This window comes from Symphalangus syndactylus, chromosome 4 (assembly GCF_028878055.3).
Source record: "Symphalangus syndactylus isolate Jambi chromosome 4, NHGRI_mSymSyn1-v2.1_pri, whole genome shotgun sequence".
Classification (NCBI taxonomy): Eukaryota; Metazoa; Chordata; class Mammalia; order Primates; family Hylobatidae; genus Symphalangus; species Symphalangus syndactylus.
In genome coordinates this window covers 96,630,949-96,650,974 of record NC_072426.2, presented here as the reverse complement: position 1 = coordinate 96,650,974, position 20,026 = coordinate 96,630,949, and the positions used below count along the sequence as shown (strand labels likewise).

The 20,026-nt window shown below is 41.8% G+C and overlaps 1 protein-coding gene across 46 annotated transcripts in view; it reads right to left on the bottom strand.

Moving 5' to 3' along the window:
* The window catches only part of KCNMA1 (potassium calcium-activated channel subfamily M alpha 1), a 779,318-nt gene that overhangs the window by 131,627 nt on the left and 627,665 nt on the right, over positions 1-20,026 (bottom strand). For 25 of the 46 annotated variants that reach the window (XM_055275594.2, XM_055275597.2, XM_055275620.2 and 22 more), the window contains 2 exons: positions 19,418-19,504; positions 12,393-12,469 (listed from right to left, as the gene is read on the bottom strand). In XM_055275594.2, the coding sequence (XP_055131569.1) occupies positions 12,393-12,469; positions 19,418-19,504 (164 nt within the window). Of the gene's footprint in view, positions 1-1,787; positions 1,962-8,552; positions 8,562-12,383; positions 12,470-19,417; positions 19,505-20,026 lie in introns of all 46 variants that reach the window. The other 21 variants (XM_055275615.2, XM_055275604.2, XM_055275598.2 and 18 more) reach the window with 5 other exon arrangements.

Sequence of the window (20,026 nt, the reverse complement as noted above, 5' to 3'; positions counted from 1 at the left end):
TACAAACTACAGATAACTCTTCAGGGGAAAATAAAGTGATAAGGATTCATATGGCAGCATCTAAGGATTGTAACAGAAATCTTTCCAAGATTTTAGGCCCATGTGGCAGTCCACACTCGCTCTCAATGCAACCTCCATTACGTATTACTTTGAAGTGAATCCTGTCCCTTGGCACTGCTCTGGAGCAGCAGGAAATCGTGAATCAGTGAGAATGACTCTCCGGTCCTAGATCAAAGTTTTCCAAATGCCTCGAATACGGCTCAATGCACAAATCATGCTTTGCACTTGAACTTTGGGCCCAAACATAAGCACCTGGCATGGCACACAGTAAAGTCCCGGTTCCCTGAGCCCTGGAGGCCTCATAGATCCCTGCTACACAGCTGCACTCCGCGGGGACCAGCCTCAACACCAGCACAGGGGAGTCAAGCCAGTTCATTTTCCATGGGAATAAATGCTTAAGAGCTCAGTGATCTTCCTCCTGTCATCAGTGTACACCTACCCCTGCTGGGGAAAGTGTAGCTCAACCAGCTCTGAGCACTTGGAAGGTGAGAGGACAGGGAGCAAGAGGTTAGCAATACATGTGTTGGCTGCTTTAAAGAGGAATGGAGGAAGTGCAGAAATGAGAACCATCTCCTACCTTCTATGCTACCATAACATGAAAACAAAGTTATAGTTATACTTCAAGTAAAGTCCTTCAGTGGAACCACAGCCTCTTCTGCACTTGGACCAAGACCCACAGTCCCAGGATCTCAAACTGGAGCTTTCAGGAACTTCACTTAAGAACCGTATCAGGAAAACAGCAAAGTCCATGGTGAAGGCAAGGATAAGGGAGGTCTCAGGAAACTGGCACATCTCAGCCTTGCCAGCTACCAGCTGCATAGCCTTGACAGGTTCTTTAACGTCTCTGAGCTTGTGGATGACAAAGAAGACTGACGTCAGAGGCCTGTGCTATGGACTCAGGGAAATCACAGAGGTTTCTGACTTAAATTTTTTGTTGGCATTTGGAATCACAATTGCTACAAGATACCGTAGTTAAACAGGGGCTATACTATTGGAAAAATAAAATATATTAACGGAACAGTCCTTCAAAATCGTCACCTTTCTGAGAAAAAGCTCTGGAATCCACTAGCCCAGTGCAGGCTGACAGACATAGAATACTCGTTTTCAGAACAAAAGACAAAATCTGGCACTAGAGGAATGAGGCACAGGTTAGAGAGACACAGTAAAAAGAAAAAAATATATATATATATATATAAATATATATATATATATATATATATATCCATCTGCATCAAAACTCTGTTGTATTTTGGAAACTATCTAAGAAACTATCTAAGCTCACTAAAAGCAATTTAATGCTAGAGCTGGCTTGTTCTCGCTACACCCTTTCCTTCCTCCCTTTGATACAATTCAATTTACAGCCATTTCAAAAATATTAACATGTACACTTCTGCATATCTCTGTATTAATACAGTAGGTGATATGCTGTCACTTTAATTTCCATTTATATTTATTTAAAGGAGAGAGAGGAAAGATATCACCAGACTATAATATCACAATCCTGCATGCTATTATGAGAAGCACAAGTTAAGAAAATCAGAAGGGAGGCCTTCCTTGGCACGTACACAGAGACACAGGCAGCTGGGGCAACATGTCACCACACAGGAGTTCACACTGGGAAGAAGACATCAGCCCGACTGACTCAGAATCACAGGGCACAGCACAAGACAGGGATGATACCACAGACAGCACAAACATGGAACTACGTGCGTCGAGGTTAAACTTACAGGCACGGAAACTGGTGGAGCAATCATTAACAGAGACAGAAGAAAGTGGGAAGGCTCTCTCAAGGGTGTCCACGTTACCACGCACACGGCCTGACATGCACGAGCAGTCACGCTCAGAACGTCCGCAATCAAAACAACATGCCCGTCTCATTCTCTTGTAGATGGACATCTTGGCTATAACCGTGTGGTTGGATGGGAGGAGAGGAAGAGCGGCAATTAATGGCAAGGTCACACACAGAAAGGCAGCTGGAAGGGAGCTGAAGGGATTTAACACAGGTCTTAGTTCACTTTAACAGTCTTGACCCAGAAAAAAATGCAGAGTGATTGTTGGTAACAGTTTGGTTGTACATCAAAAAAGCAGCGAAAATATAAATTGCCTTTATCGTCTCCCAAGGCTGTTGCACATGATTTTTCTCCCCTAGGTAAAGCGGTGACCACAGGAAAAGGGCATGGCTGAATACACTTGGGTTCTCAAATGGAAAGAAGAGCAAATTATCGACAGCAAAAAATGTAACCAACACTTTTCCCCTGATATGATTGATACAGGAGGACAAAATATACACACTGCCAATCAATGAAATCAGTTGCTTATTTGGTATAATAAATGGTTTTTGCAAGATGCAAAAATATCTAATATGTAGGCTTTCTAATTTCCATCCATTTCTGGGCATTAGGCAGAGGCTGGGACAAGCTTTCATCAAATTAGATGTGAAACGATTACGTGTTAATATAGAATCTGAGGATGCCTTTGCTGAACTTCCCGAGAGTGAGTTTACATGATGTCTACAGGAATTTAAATTTACTCTTGACAGAACAAATATCCAAATCTGTCCATATAAGAAATGCAGCTACTCAAGACTAATGCTGCAGATTTGACATTAAAGGCAGTTCACAAATAAGAAATCACCAAAAGCATATGAGATGTTGCTCTATTGGAATACATTTAGCTACTCATGGGTGTATTTTCTGCTTAAAGCTGAGAGGATCTGAAAATCGCATCTGCCCTTCTCTCCCCACCAAATAGAAATTCAGGAAGCAATCAGGCTATTGGTTAATCATATTCTTTTTTTTCCTTATACAGAAAATATTCGCCAAAATCGATTAAAACTGACAAAACATGAAATAAAAGAATAGGTTCCATGTGAAATATCTTAACACAATTTGCATGCAGCATTGATAGCTCTTCTAAAGCTGGTATGATAGGTTCTGCACTGCCTGGGGATCCAAACTGAGTGGTAACCTATAAAAGTTGTTGGAAGTCAGCATCATAGTTTCCAATGCCCTTCACCTTTGCCTTTCAAGCCAATTTATATTTCAGTACAAGAGAAGGTTTTTGTACCTCATTTTGACGCTACAACAGGCAAACATGTTTGCTTATCACTTATCATGAACTGGCCTGCTTCTCCCACAAGGTGGGAGAAGAATTCACATTTATTCTAAGCATTACTGCCAAATAGTAAACCTAAACTGAGGAGGTGTTATTCCCTGCACCCGCACCTTCCATTTTGAAAGTCATTTCCCCCGCTCTTTCTTTTTCTTTGTAGAGAATGGTTGCACTCTCATTTTAAAATATGGCTTGTGGTTTTGCCCTCTTTGAATGTTACAGTCACCAGGAAGAGGGGTTTAAATCTCTCAAATGGGTCAAGTCCTGTTCTAAGACCTTTATGACTTGCCATACAGTATATTTGTCAAGCAAGGGTAACGTTATGATTGTGAAGAACAGGCACTGGGGGAGATGAATGAGAGATCTCTTCAGCAGCAACTCCATTCTTGTAAACTTGGCTCACATTTTTAGTGACATGTTCTTTTAGTGTCCTAGCTAGTCTGTTGTTCAGATCATCATGCAGCCCCAGCCCTGTTCAATGGTGGTATATCATTCCTTTGAGCTTTAGCTTTTACCAAAAAAATAAAAAATAAAAAAGTTCCACTATAGCATTTGAATCAGAGGAATTTAGAAGGCATGGTGTGAATGCCCAGACATCCCAAACAAACAGCAACGGCTGAAGTCAAGAAAGGGAAAAAAGTCTTCAATTAAAGACATGAACATAAATTTATCTTAAATGCATCCATATCTGGCATACAATCTGCAGACATTCCCTTGTTTTCTCTTTCTTCTTTCTTTTACCGGAAATATTGATTTGTTATTTACACAGAAGAGGGAAACAAGGATGATTTTTTTGTTTCACCCTAGACAAATCATTTTGAAAAACAATTTTTTTAATCAAATGCTGTAGCAGAAGAGAAGCCCATCAAACTCTAGAATGCTACGCTTCTCATTAGCAACAGTCCCTGGTTTTCATTTCCATACTGCCATTTTGGGTTTATGTACAATAATAGAATCTGACACATTTATGGAGAAAGAAAGTTCTTATAAATATACCATCTTTAAGGATAAGGAGAGGGGTGATGGGGATGAAATAACTTTTGAAACTATTTGTTCAGAGGCAAACGGATCAGAATGGGTGATGTAAACCTCCTACTTGATATGAGTTCAGGAGGAAACACAGCGACAAACAAGTGGCTCTCAGGGACTGTTTGCAACTGTTATTGTTAGCCGTTCTGGCGACCATGCATTGTTCTAAAATTTCTTATTGTTAGCATGCAGGAACAGGCTGAAACTGGAAATCAAAGCAGCAAAAAACCATTTGCTATAAGAAGATTAACTGTTAATTATAAGCAGTCACATTCCAAAGCAGCATATGCATAAAAAAGAAAACATGCTATTACTCGTCATTCCTTCCCAATCATTTTTACACTCACACCAAATGCAAAATAGAAATCTCAAAAGACAAACAAGTGCCACCACACACACACACACACACACACATACACAAAAAAAAAAATCAGCAAGAACAATCAATGAGAGGCTCAAAGACAAGACAGAAACAGTTAAAAACTATTGAGCCCCACATGTTGACAAACCTTCATGAATCAGAATGTCTAGATCAAGGTGCCACCAACTGGGAAGGTGGCTCTTTTTCACTACTGCTGGCATAGTCCGTTTCCATTGATTCCCTGTCAGGTATCTTCACCTAGAGACTTCTGGATCCGCTTTCTTAAAAGGTAAGAGCTCCCATCTGGTGGAGCGATTCATCAGGCTTGAAGGATATGAGTACTGGCCAGGAAGAGCTCTCCTCTGGGCCATTATACAAATCATGAACAAACTCTTTAACTAAAAGCTGATGAGGATTTGTCTCCCTGGTGGTAGATGTTCCAGAAGAATTGAACACTCTCTGTGTAAAATTATACTCTCAAGTTGTAAAATTAAATTATATCAAAGTTAAGTCATGGACCTCCTAATTTGGAAATTACCACCCCTCATCTCTCTCAACTCTCTCTGGCTTCCTAATCCTTCAATTTTGTTTCAGTGAATCATAGATATTCAGAACCACTGGTGTTTTGTTTCCATTTCTCAGTGACTGTTTCCTTTTCTAGAGCTGATTTAGGTTAGAAGGTTAATTTTAGATACGAAGAGTTCCACTTTAAATTCCCAAGGTTAGATCTCAAAGTGCAACTTTGAAAATTTCAGGATTTATTTAAAACAGAAGTAAGTTTCTTATCTACTCCCTGGCCACACAAAGCGTCCTCTCTCCTTTGGCATTTGCTAATTTTCTTTCTTACATAGTCACCCATTGTTCCCTTCCCAAATCCCAATTCTCAGACAAGGTTTTCCCCAGGATGTCAATGGTAATACAAAGTAGATCTATGAGGACATCTAGTGGATCAATGTGGAAGAGCAGCTAGTTCATGGGCAGTTGGAACTAGCCTTTCTCCAAAATGAGCAGAAAGAGGACCCTGCTGTCTCTGAGAATTGAAATATATGCAGTGTCATTTCAATTCAATGGCTTCTCACAATCCACAGCAGATGATTAGGGGTAGGGGGAGTGAAAGGGTGAGAGGTCCTAGGAGATGAGCCTAGGGTCTGCAGCCACAGCTGGCACAGGAGGACTATTTCAGTGGCAGCTGACTGGGTCTCCTTTTTAAAGCCCTGCTGCAGCTTCCTGAGACTGGGAGCAGACAAGAGTGTGTCTCTGGCAAGTGTAAACACTGAAGCTACTTGTCATTCCATCTTAGGGCTCTTGAAACTTCATGCTCAATTAATTGCCCCGATAGGCCAACTTAACTCTAGGAAAGCAGAAACACAAGGCTCTAGGGACTCAGTTTACCCTCTGGTTCACATCATAAGGTTCTTGTTATTGGACCAGGGCCATGGATTCTATGAGGCTATGTGGTTGCTAAGAATTTGACCCTGGGCCTCACCTTCCTCCGAAGACCTAGGTCCTGGCAGTTTCACAATTTGAGAAAAAGCTTTTATGTGCTTTTCTTCATCACAGTGAAGTGGATATTCAACCAACATTTCCATCATAACTTCATAGTACTATTTACAGAGACAAAATAAAAGTATTTCCCTAATGGACATCATCAAAACTATTTGTTTACTCTTGAGTGTTTAAAACAAAAAGGCTTCTCAGAAGTGTTCTTGGACAACTTTTCCTCTATTCTCAAAGGCCGTGATCGTGAGACTAGAAACCTGTTGGAAAGTGGCTGGTGAAGATGCAGCTCAGTTACTGCTCTTTCCTTGAGTCAAATGGATAATCATCTGTCAAACTCAGGTTCTCTGCTGGCTGGCCTTTCTGAGCCAAGCCTGGAATGGAAGGAAGAATTGGATTCCATCCTATCCTCAGCACCATCTGCCTCCTGCATCAGCAACCAAATTGTCAGCCAATTTCCAGTTGCAGAATCTTAATTTCCAGGGTGGATTGGAAGGGGCAGGAAAAAGCAGTACCGCACTGAGGGGCCCAGGTGGAGTTTTCCAACTGCTGGGGAAAATATTTTAGATTTCAAATGGAGCAAATTCAATGGAAGACTGGGATGGAAGAAAAAAAAGTCTGCCATTCAATCAATAGATACTTTTCAGGTCACAACCTCACTTTTAAAATCAGTCAAATGAAGGAGGGATTATTTCCAAGCAAGAAACATGGAGCTACTCTTCATGGACTCTGCAGCAACTAACATTACTAATAAAAATATCCACAGAAGAAAAAGTCCACCAGGATTTAAGCTGAGGCCTTTGATGTGGCACTGGGAATCAGAGAATATTCTTTCAAGTCCTATAAATGATAAATGATGTCTTCACTTAGCAAAATTCCTCCCATTACCTTCTGGAGTAAGAAGAAAGGTCTTCTAGGTGGTTTTCCAAAAACAGAAGGAGGAGAAAGAAAAAGCTAGTTCATGCTGGCAGCACAGAGCACGCCGAACTAGTTGATTGTGCCCCTAACGACCATATTGTGGCTGAGGAAGGCAGAAGTATTTGGCACTAGAGTTGTTGGTTGATTGACACCACATTTTCTCCCCAATTCTGAAGGATCATTCAATTTAGTATGCAGCTCTGTAGGTATGAAACTGGGCCATGTCCTCAAGCCATGGTTAAAGGGTTCTGTCGATGAAGAAAGCCACAGAGTCGATTTTAGCAAGACTGTGAGTTGAACTGAAGAAGGTCATCGTTGTGTTTTGTTTTTAAAGTGAGCAATCTATACCCTCCAAACACTGATGACTAACCAAAATCAGATGATCAACTTGCCTCTTTTGCTGCAAAGGAATGAGAGGACTGAATTTGAAACATCTTCTCCAAATTCCAGAGCCATTGGACTGAACTGTTCCACAGATTGGGTCTCCTTTTCAGTAGAGCCTTACGAACATGAGAAAACACCCAAAGCTCAATGCTGGCCTTAAAAGCTCCTCCTCAATGGCCACATCTTGTTGAGTAAAAGGGCATCCTATTCCTTGAGTAAGTTAGAGGTTCAGACACTTGCATTGACTTGTTCAGACTTATACATTGCTCATTGCTGAAATGGAATGTTCTCCTCCAGTCAGCTTTTCTGCCTTAAACACATAAAGGGATCTTCCAAGATGTCTGACTAACATTCATAAAGCAACTGGGTGTGTCCTACTGAGTACTGACTCAAAGAAAAACTTCGTTGTAAAGCAAGGGAACTTCATAAACTGCAGATAATAATTACCACTGTGCAAATACTTGTCTCCAGTAAGACAATTGAGATACAGTCCCAAAGCTGAGTAACCAATTAATTATCTAGCAAGCACTTCTCATACAGAGAGGCATATACTGCAATAAATATATCACTCTATGGAATATCTCTACTCTTATATGTAAAAATACGAATTTTTACATATAAGAATGTACATATACTCTGATACATCATGGTACATATTGTGTGTGTATATATATATATATATATGTATCACAACATGGGAATATATATGTGGCATATGTGTTTCCTTCAGGAGAGGAATTCAAGCTCTATAGCAAAGGAGACCAAGTATAATTTATCAACGGCAAGCATGACAATTACCCCAGCTGATGAAGCATCTAGAGTTATAGTGGTAATTACTTCAGCCTAATCAGTGTCCCTTAAAAGTCCTGAGACAAGGCCTTCAAGAGAAACACACTGTTGTCAAGGTCTTATTTTCAAATGGAAAAATAAGACAGTGCCCAAAGCTGGCCAGAGCCTGGGGACTGGGGTGGATCGATGGAGAGCAGGCTCCCTGGGGACTCTCTGGCTCCAGGCTACTCTGTAGACTGCATTGGGGGATGAAGGAGTTGGGGCATGATGTCACTGCTACATGCAACATAAATACCAAAAGTAAAAGGGAAATTAAAACTGTACAGAAAAGTAAAAGAGTATCTCTTCTAGAGAAAGACAGGGGGAACTGGACTCCGGGCTGCTGGGAACCCGTTTTACTCACAATATATCACTACCAGTGTGCAGTTAAAATAGAGTAGGGGCCGTATTCCAAGGCAGCAAAGAGAAAAAAAATAAATCAAAGATATGTCAATGATTTGAAGTCAAAGAAAATTCCTTCAAACACATCAAACTAGACATTACTTGTCCCCTAGGAGTCCACACTTCGGCAAACTTTTAGAGGCTGGGGGAAGAAATGTAAATCATTAGACAAGGTTTGTTATACAGAAAAAGAAAATGAGTAAATAGTAGACCCTGAGAACTTGCTCCTCGGCCAGACAGCTGAATTTGACTCTTTTCCTTGATAGAGAGCTATGAAGAAATGGAAAGAAATGCAAACGTTAAACTATACTATCACAGGATTTCCAGAAATGGAATGTCCGCACCTGATATTTCTCCAGATGAGATGACGTGAAATGTTGAAGGTTATTGAATGAAAGTGAATGAGGAGGTAGGGGTGGAAGTGAAAGGGGAAGACTGGGTTGGGGAAGGAGGGTTAGGAAGCTATGGGTAAGGGCCAGTGACTGTCATGAGCTCTGCCCTCATGGGATCTACCATTCCAGGGTGAATTATTAATACCTGGACTAACACGTTTGGACAGATGAGTATGTGGGTCAGCTGTCTTCTCCAACTTAGACAGGGAACCAAGCAATGTCTGTTCGAAGGCATGGGGGTCCCTCCAGTGTGTTATTAATAATCCTAGTTTCTTCTAATTAAAGTTTCTTTGCAACTAAAACATCTTCTCCAATTTCCTCACTTGCCTGACCTACATGGGGAGGTTTATTTTCAATAATTCATTTTATTCTAACCACCCCCTCACCTCACACACACATCTGCATCCTGCCCTCTGTTCTATGCCCTTTTAATTAGTAGGAGCAATATTCGGACAATTCTGATTGTTACATAGCCAAAGGCCTTTGTGAGATGAAGAAGCTGAGGTTGGGGGAGGAGGCATGGGGGTGTACAGAGAAGGAAGCGAGGCCCTTGTTACACTGGCTTGGCTTTGTAGAGGCAGGCCTTTTGCAGCAATTGGTGCAGTGCATAATGGGAGATTATATACCTCACTAGCTCCACCAACTTTAAAGGAAATGAAAAGAAGAAAATTATTTCAAACAATTATGGGCCTGTCTCTCCAGGATGAAGCTAAAGCCTGCTGCTGTTTACTTGTCTGGAACCAAGGTGGAAAAATACCCTAGAGGCCAAATCCTTATTTCTTATTTCTAGGGACAATTTAGTCTGCTGTGTTCCACTATGGTGTCCTATGAGGGACATTCCAATGTCAGAGCAAGAGTCAGAGAAGTTCTCACTTCATCCTTCCACTTCCACTCCTTCCTCCCGAGAATGCTCTCCATCCAGACACCAGGGACATCTTTTAAACTAAGAACTAATGATGACATTTCCTCACTTAAAATCTTCCAAAGGCTTCCTAATATAGGACTAAAACCCACACTTCTTACCACGGCCCCTCTCTCCCTCTCTAATCTCATCTCATACTACGCTCTCCCCAGTGCCACTGGCCTTTCTTCCATCCTTCAAACACCACAAATTTATTCCTGCCCCCTGACCTTGACCTTTGCTCTTCTCCCTATCTGGATTGGGTCTTGGCCTCAACATCACCCCTGACTGAGGCCTTCCTGACCTTCCAAGCTATAAAGTAGCACCGCTGCAGGATTCCTCAACCCTCGGGCAGTCTCTTCTCTCTTCTTAGCACTGGCTATCTCTGAATTTATTTATTTACATGATCATGGTTTGTCTCCATTCACTGGAGTAAAGGATTCAGGAGGGCAGGGACTTTACCTTGTTCACCACTCCATCCCTGGAACCAAAAATAGCACCTCATCCAAAGAAGATACTCAAAAATATGTGGACGGCTTATCAATATGTGAATCACAGTCTTGCTATTTCCTTGATACTCTGTGGGATGAGGGTCTGGCAAATACCCCGTTAGGGGTTATCGGCCTCACCTTTCCTCCCTTTCCCAACCCCTCACTACAAGCGTTTCTTTACAGAAGCGTTCACCTCTTGTATTTGTTGTTCTCTCTTATTTCCCTCAACCCTCAAACTGTCGTGCTCCTTCTGATTGAAATGATTCAGGAGATGTCTGGTCAACTCAGCCGTGCTGCTGTGTCCACAACCAACTGAGCATGGCTGGGATGGACTACCTGGTGAAGAAGGTCTTCGGATTCACGGGGTCTGTGGAGGTTGAATGGGGAGTGAGGTTCATTCTAGGCCTTGTTCTCTCTTAGATGCTCTTCTCGGTAGGTTGTCAGAATTGGGGAATTATTGTCCCAAGAAATTAGAGGCTCTTGTTTTGAGATATCAATAAATACTCATCTCGATAAGAGTCTGGGGGAAGGGGACCAGCTGTATTAAGTCTGGGGGAAGGGGACCAGCTATATTAAGTCTGGGAGAAGGGGACCAGCTGTATTAAGTCAGTGGAAATGGGGAGGAAATCCATGGGCCTAAGCTGCCCCATCCTGAGGGGATTTCTGCAGAAACTTCTCTAGACCAAGAGTGCACCCCAAGGGAATTCTCCCCATGGATTGAGGAACTTCTTTACCCTCCAGCAGAGTGATATTTATAGATGACTGGTTCTACATTTTCTGTACCCGCCTCTAGTACAATGAAAAAGGTCCTTCCTTCAGTGGCATACCTTAGGAATGGTGCTCTTCTGTCTGGCTTCTGCTTGTGAACAAGGATTTTATGGGGTAGTCTTTCATAATTGTTCTTACTCATCAGACCCAAGACTGCCCATTTTGCCTTTCCCTTCTACAAAAAAAATGTTAGAGCACCCAGAGAATCAATAGAGGCCTTCAGGTGTGCCCAAATCCCTGCATGTTGGCTGTGTGACTGTCAGCAATCTCATCCTCTCAAACTTGGAAGCTTAGTTTCCTCTTTTTGTAAAATGGGATTAATAACGCTCCTGCCAATTACATGGGGTTAGAGTGAGAATCAAAGCAATGATTATAAGGAGCTTTTAAAAGACTAACTCGCCATAGGAAGGATGGCATCATTTTTGTTTGTTTGTTTTTTCAAGGGTAGAGAACAATTTCTATTAGGCAATACAGCATAATTACTGCAAAAGGCACAACCTTCTCAAAGCAAAGGCCGCTTAAGTAATGGTATCTCAGGAGCTCACAATTCCACATTCTGGACTCACTATATCTTTCTCAAGAGGCCCCAGTGGCAAACTGCTTTAGAAGTGACTTGAGACAGAATATTCCAGAAACAACTGAGCCCAGTCTAGTCTACCCCAAAGAGCAATGATGCTTGAGGTCGACCTTTGGACGATGGCAACTGAAGCCCTTTGGCAATGGAAAGTTATTTTCTTGGGGGCAGTCTGAAGGCATCACAGTTGCCAACTCTGGCCTGTGGTATTAAAACTAGCAGGAATTCCAAATGGAAAGAGTCAACTCCCATTTTGGAGACCAAGTCCTCAGATTTAGTTTCTCTCTTAACCCTATATACTCAGGGACCCCCAATCCACTGGAAATCACGATACAAAAACACTTTGTTCTCTGTGGCTTTAGTTCTCCTCCTTATTATACATCCTACTTGTCTCTGTTAGACTGGACACATCTACTGAGGCACCTCTAGAGTCAAGAAGCAGGGACTAGGCACAGGTTTCATTCCTAGGTGTTGACGGTGGTGATTTTTCATCCTCTGCTCTAACAAAGCAAGGACAGGTATTTATTTCATATTTCTTTAAACTGCTGAGTGAAACATAAACATATTCAAGAAAACTCTTGATGTTTAGTGTTTCTCTAATAAGAAAAGGGAAGGAAAAGGAATTTGGAGAATAGGAATGAGAGAGGGAGGGGACAGGGAGAGAAACACTACTTACGCCGTTTGCAGCCACATTTTTTTATTCTTTTGGGATCTGTGATGTCATCATGACAGGCCTTGCAGTAAAAAAATGCCCTGGAGAAAGAGAATGGAAAAACTGACACGTTTCATAATCCACCCAAATGAAATGAGTACCACATTTCCTCCACAGTGGTGCCAAATTAATGAAACATGCCAGCATTAATTTCCTTTAATCTTTTGAAAGGTTTAGACATTTGCAGACGGAAATGTTTGTTGCAAGACCATTTATTTCAAACACAGGATCCTGTGATTTGAGTTAGTGCTCCTTTTCATAAACTTCCATTGGCAAAGAAACTGGGAAAAAAGTTGCTGATGTGACACACTGTGTCTGCTCATTTGTCTTTCATTTTTGAGAACAGCCTTTGCTGCTACTCGTGGGGACACGTGGGCAATGAGCCCTGGGCCCTTGGTGGGGAAGTTAAATACAACACCAAAATTCCCACAGTCTGGTCAAATATATATTTAAGGGGGCAGCAGTATGTCGTTTCTCAGTCAAATAAAAATATCAACCTTGTCACTCTGAAAGCACCTTTTCTGGTCAGCCAAAGTGAGACAGAGTTGAGGAGGTCTGCAGAGAGGGAAAAACGAAAGCCACGAGTCAGTGGGTTCCTCTGTCAAACCCCCTCTGGAGTTTCATAGCTTATTTTACTCCAAAGCTGACTGGACCAATTCCCATGCTATCCAGCCCTGAGAACATGCACTAAATGAGGGTTTTCTCCTCACTGTGGAGCAAAGCTCAGCTGACCACTGGAAGGGGGTGAGTAGAGCTTATTGAAGGAATAGGTAGGTAGAAGGAGAATGAGATGAAGCACTCAAAAAGAAAATCCCCTAATCTGACTTAAATATCCGTAGGTGATTCCACAGTACATTAGCTGTGTCAAAGATATTCTGGATAAGAAAAATAAGATCATTCAAGCACTATTTGAAATCACAGTGCCTAGAACAGCACAAGAGGCCTGTGCCCTTTCAGTACTGGGGAGGTGATAAAATTTACTGGAACAACCATACAACCTTCTGGATCCAAGAACTAACAAAATCCCTGGCTTGGTGCCTTTACCACTCCCAACAGGAAATTGAATGCCAGCTATAAACATGGCCTTTTCTTGACCAGGGCTGCAGAAATAAACACAATTCATGACCATTTGATTCTTAGGTTCCTTTTTATGTTTTCACAGGACTTGGATTTATAATTGGCACCCACTGGAAACCAATGTTAAGACTTTTGGATCCACATGAGGTCTTGGAGATCTTGCAGCCTAAATCTCTGGGACGCAGTGTCCTCATCTGTAAACTGAGGAGGTTGTCGTGGACTGCCCAGTCATTCCATGCTGGGATTCAGCCAGCCCCAAGACTTCTGAATCCAAGTCCAATGCTTGCTCTATCCTAGCAACTTCTTCACTCTTTCTTTAAATGCCAGCTGTCATCTACGTCTCAAAAAAATTAAAAAATAAAATAAAAAGAAATCCTAGCTGACTGTTGACCCTGAGTGGCAATGTGGCTAAGAACCCAATCCATCTGCCTTGGCACAGGAAGAACAGGAAAGTAGAAAGCATCCACGTTGGGGAAAGTAACTCTGCCTCCACCTCCTGTGGCCATTTTCCCTCCCCCTTTGTTGCTCTTAACACATAATGACAATAATGGTAACAATCATATAGCTAACATCTATAGAAAACAGACTACAAGTCAGGTGTGGTTCTAAGTATTTTATAAGCATTAAACATATTTGATCCTCAAACAACCCTTTGAAGGAGGTATGATTATTATTTCTATTTTACAGATAAGGAAACTGAAGCACAGAGAAGCTAAGTGACCTGCCCAAGGCCACACGGCTAAAAGCTGAGATTGAATTCACATAGCCTGGCACAAGAGCCCAAGGTCTACACTAAAGAGATGATGACACGATGATAAGCCTGAATAGACTTGTGAAAAGATAAAGTTTGATTACTTCATGAACTAAAGTTGGATTCTTTTTTAATTTTTTTTAATTGACAAATAATAATTGTATATATATGTGGTATGCAACATGTTGAAATACATATACAATGTGGAATAGTTGAATCAAGCTAATTAACATATACTTTATACAGATAAGGAAACTGAAGCACACCTTTTGTGGTACGAACACTTAAAATCTACTGTCTTGGCTGGGTGTGGCGGCTGACGCCTGTAATCCGGCACTTTGGGAGGCTGATGTGGATGGATCACGAGGCCAGGAGTTTGAGACCAGCCTGGCCAACATGGTGAACCCCCATCTCTACTAAAAATAAAAAAATTAGCCAGTCATGGTGGCATGCACCTGTAATCCCAGCTCCTTTGGAGGGTGAGGCAGGAGAATCGCTTGAATCCAGGAGGTGGAGGTTGCAGTGAGCTGAGATTGTGCCACTGCACTCCAGCCTGGGATCCTGGGCAATAGAGCAAGACATTGTCTCAAAAAAAAAAAAAAAAAATTCTGTCTTTGCAATTTTCTGGTATACAATTCATTTTTAACTATAGTCACCACATTGAACAATAGATTTCTTGAACTTATTCCACCTGTCTAACTGAAATTTCACGTTTTTGATGGACATCTCCCCAATCCCCCCCACCCCCAGCCCCTGTTAACCACCATTCCACTTTCATGAGTTTAACTTTTGTAGGTTCCACATGTAAATAAGATCATGCGATGTTTGCCTGGCTTATTTCACCAAGCATAATGTCCTCCAGGGCTAGGCAATTAAGGTTAATGAGTGAAATGAGGCAAGGGTGGGGGGGGGGCGGGGGGTGTCCATGGTGATCTGGAGCAGGCAGAGTAAGCTCAGCTGACCTCTGCCAAGCGGCATTTCTTTGCAAGAATCATTCTCTTCCCCACCCATCTTTGCCTCCTCTGTCATACTCGCCTTGCAAAGCCCCTCCCTTACTGCACACCTGCACCTGAGCAACGGAGTTTCGCTGGGAAAGCAAACACGCTGACCTCACTTTAAACCCATAACCATGGATTTCAGGGGCCTTTCCCACTCTTTGGGATCTACCCCATTCTCCTGGTGCTTGCTTTCTCACACTCCAAAACAGCTCTCTCTCCTCTCCACTTGCTCCAGCTCACCGTACCCCTCCCACAAGCAGCCTTCAGCTGGTGATCTTGCTTCACCCATCATCAGGAGACCAGCTCTGTGTCCTGCAAGGCCAGCCTGTACGGTCTCCTTGTCCTCTGGTATTCTGGTCTGCGTTTCCAGTGGAAGGAGTCAGCAGGAGACTAGGGTGAGGGGGATGAGGTCACCACCTTGACCCCCTGGGTTCCCTCCTGTACAGGTCTATGAAACGGCATATGACAGCCTCTCTCTCCAGCTCCTGATAGCCCTCCTTCCCCTTGATCCTACAGATCTAGGGTGAAGGTGGCTCCCCTTTCTTGCTAGCTCTGCAGTGCTTGGCCATCCCTTGTTGGTTTTCCTTAACTATTTGCCCATAACTTTACAGTCTCTTCATAAAACTCTCCTCCTTTTTCCCATTTAAGTGTGTCATCTGTTTCTTGCCAGGACAAGAAACAGCACCCACATTTACATATTCATCTCCAACTCACACTTATCCCCAGAACTCCAGACTCTAAGATCCAACTGCCTTATGATATCACTGTGTATATGTTTAGTACACATCTCCTACCTAACATAGCCCAGATAGAATGCTTAACTTCCTACTACCCAAAACTTGCTCCTTCTCTAGTATCCCTCATCTTGGTTAAGATCAACACAATTTAAGCCCTGACTCTAGCCTTCATCTTTCATTCCTCTTTTTTCCCTCACTTCTACCCAGTTCATTGGGGGGTTCTGCACAATCTCCCAAATATAGTCTGAATGGGACCCACCTCTCTCCACCTCCACTCAGTTGTCAGTCCAAGCTGCCATCATCTCTTACCTAAACTATGCAATAGGCACTGAGTCTCTCACCTCTTCTCCTGCCCCATTCCTCTCATTCTCTACAATGCAGGAAGAATGACTTTTTCAAAATATACATCAGATCAGCTTAAAGCCATCAATGACTTCCATTTTATAACAGATCCAACCTTTCTATAAAGTGCTTTAGGAGCCAGCCTCTGCCTCTCTCTAACCTCATCTCATATTATTCTCCCCAAATCTATTCCCTAGCCACACTTTCCCTCTTGGGGTCCCTACCCACAATGAACTTCTTCCCAGCACATCTCTTCTTCCAATCTGATCCCTGCCTGATGGATTATTTCCCTTCATCTCAATCTCTGCTCAAATATCATCCCCTCTAAGAAGCTTTCACTTATAACCAACCCAAATCAGTGACCTAGTTGCATTAATTCTTTTACCACTAATTTTTTTTAAAAAAACTGTAATTCTTTCCTGCCTAGAATATGAGCCCCATGAGAGTTGGGACTTCTCCCCATTGTTCATTTTTCACCACTGTTTCCCTGGTGCCTTGTATAGAGCCTTCTAAATGTAAATGACTTACACACATTTGATGGGCCAACGAATGAGTGAGTTTGAGACTGCTTCCCAGTATTGTTGGGTCTGCCAATTTTTCAGGAGAAACGAGTAATAAGGATTTTTATATAAAAGCTCATAACTTTTTTCACCTTGGCAACTCATTTATATTTTAAAATTGTGACTCAAAAGAATCATATGTGCAAGCCAAATTGAGTCACTGAGCCACCCGTTTTGTGACTCCTATATTAAAGTCTATGTTCCAACGTTATTTTAAAAGGAAAATATTTGGTGGCAAGGAGGAAAGAGCAAGTACCCAAATGCCCATCCTCAAGTGAGCTTCTTAAGACTGCAGTAGGATGGTTTCACTCCTCATTTTCTAAAACACTGCATCTGAAGGTTTCTATGAGCTAGAATTCATTAACTTCTTTTGTTGCTTTTTTGCAGTGGAGGGTGCAAACTCGATACTACATCATCATAATCTACTTTTCCATTTTTACAAAACTTGTTTAGTTTCATTCAAATCTCCAAAGTTCTTTCTGTGGTTTTTTGCAGTCTTCATCTATTTGGAATTCCCTAACTGACAGCATTTGCTTTGACACATCACACACCATGGAAAATTACAGCCTAGTGTTGTAGCTGATTGTGTCAGCATGTATTTGTGAATACCATAAAGCACTGAAATGAGACATATTGCACTCCCTAATATAGGAGGTAATTTGTTTTTTGGATGGCCTGGTATTTGTGACATTCATTAGTGAGAGATGCAATAGGAAATAGAATTACACAAATGGGAGTTTCATGTTTTATTTGCTATCTGGGAGGTATATGTGATATATGGTTCTCCTGTGCTCCCCAGCCTCCTGTACTTGGTGCTGAGATGCTGTTTCAAGCTTTTGTGTCTCACAGTCTGGACAAGGGCACAAGCTTCTTCTCCAGCAGACCTGATTGGAGCACAGGGAGAGGGAAGCTTCAGTCCCATTAATCCTAATTTCCCTTCTCAGGTGTACCCAGTTCTCAGGATACTCTTGAACAACCGGGAGATTCCGTGAACTGAGTAGGGAGGTATTTTTCCCCCACAACTCAATCATGGCAATCTTTCCCCAATTTGCAGAAATAAATTTAAGTTATTAGAGGGCTCAGTTTAAAAATTCTTTTTTCTTCCATCAGCCCATATTTTATTTTTCCCAAAAACTTCTGTAGCCAGTATGGCTTAGTTTGCTAGAGCGGATGGGGAGGAAGAGGACCCTAAGTATCCATGGTCACATGTCATCATTCTGTGCTCAGCGTGTCAGGCTTAACCTAGGCAAATAATTAAGAGTGAAAATCCAACTTCCTGGCTTTATTCCTCACTAGCAGTATGGCTTTGGGCAAGTTAGTTAGCCAAGTTGTGCCTCAGTTTCCTCATATGTAAAGTGGGAAAGAGTAATGCTACCTATCTCATGGGGTTGCTGTGAGATTTTAACAAGTTTTAGATACAAAGAACCTAGTACCTAGAATAGTGCTGGGGTATAATAAACCCTCCTCTGTAAGAATGTGGTAGTATTATTAAATTTGGTAGAAAGAGAGTGGGTTTTAGAAAAGGAAAGACCAGTTCCATTCCAGGCTCCCCCACTTACTTATGTGCCTCATGGCCTTGGACAAATCACTTATCTCGATTTTACAGATGAGGAAACCAAAGCTCTGAGTGTTTGAGAAGACTTACCTTCCAGGGTTCTTTTGAAGAGCAGCAATAAAGAATGTAGCACACCTAGCACAGGCCTGGCTTTGACTAGGAACTCATTCAATGAAGACAATAGGCTTAAATAACTAATGATAGACCTTCACAATTAATAATGTACTTAAAATATTTTATGCAATATTACTGTTGAGCTGAATGACCTGTCTGAACATTTGCATCACATTTTCTGCTAGTAAATTTCTCCAAGTTCATAAGATAGAATCAAATACAATAATATTCCATGTTGTGCTGCAAAGGGCCCTGTGAATTCCTAGGCTGCTTAAACAGGTTTAAGGATACGAATAAAAATGTCATGAAATATGCAGGCCAGTGAAATCCTGTGCTGCACTTACAGTGGCTTAACAATTGAAGCTGACAACTTCAGCCACTTACCTAGACCACAAATAGAAATAGAGCCAGTTTCATATTCCATCTGAAATTAATCCCAACCTTTTGAAATTCTATTTGGCAGGGACAGTAGAAAACTGACAATTCTCAAGTAAATTTCCCAGATAATATTAAGTAAAGAGCACTAGATAAGGAGCCAGTTGTCTTGTTATGTTGTTCTGAGTCATCAGGAATCATGATGACCTCGAGCAGTCATTCAGCTCTCTGAGCCCCCATTTTCTCTCTCATAAAATGAATGAGCAGGTAACTAGGCTTCCTAGTTCTAAAATTTTATTATTCTCATTCAAAGATGTGGAATTGACTACATGAACAGGAGTCTGTGGAAGTTTTTCTTACACCAGTTGATGGCCATAGACATGTTAAGGAGTTTTGGGGTTATGGAGGCCTGCCTACTTCTGTGGGTTAGGGTGTCTACGGCTGGGCTAGAAAGAAAGCCAGTTGAAAATAAACTCTTACCTTTTAACTTCTTTGGCATCACTTGCGATGAAAAATCCTAAAGTACCTTCTTGGATCTTAAGATGGTTTCCAGGATTAATTAATATACTGCTCAGTGAACAAAAAGAAACAGAGAAGATACATTTGTGAGGTCATATTCTGAACAAAACCTCAAAGGCTACACCATACTGTTGTGTTTATAGGGGGCCCACTAGTCTAAAGCTTTCCCCAAAGATTTTGTCCAGAGTCCAATGTCCACTGCCCCATACATTTAGTTGGATAATGCCATCATTAAGCACTACTGCTTACTTCCCAGGCTGGCATGCTCCCAGTTGAGGAAATCAAAGCAAATCAAGGTTTTAGGGCCTGGGTTTATATAATGGAGCAGTCTAGCTGCCGTTATGGGCACATGATTTGAAGCAAAGTCTCTCAGAATAAATTTCTTTTGAAACTGCTATTGGTGGTCAACACGGAAGCATTATTGGCCTGATGAAGCTATTGCTACAACAATTTTCCATTAAGTGACAAAGCATTAATGGGACCCCTATAGATATACATAAACATACATGTACACACACCACATATTACCACAGGGAATGGTACAAGACACCCGTAACCAATGCAGAAGCA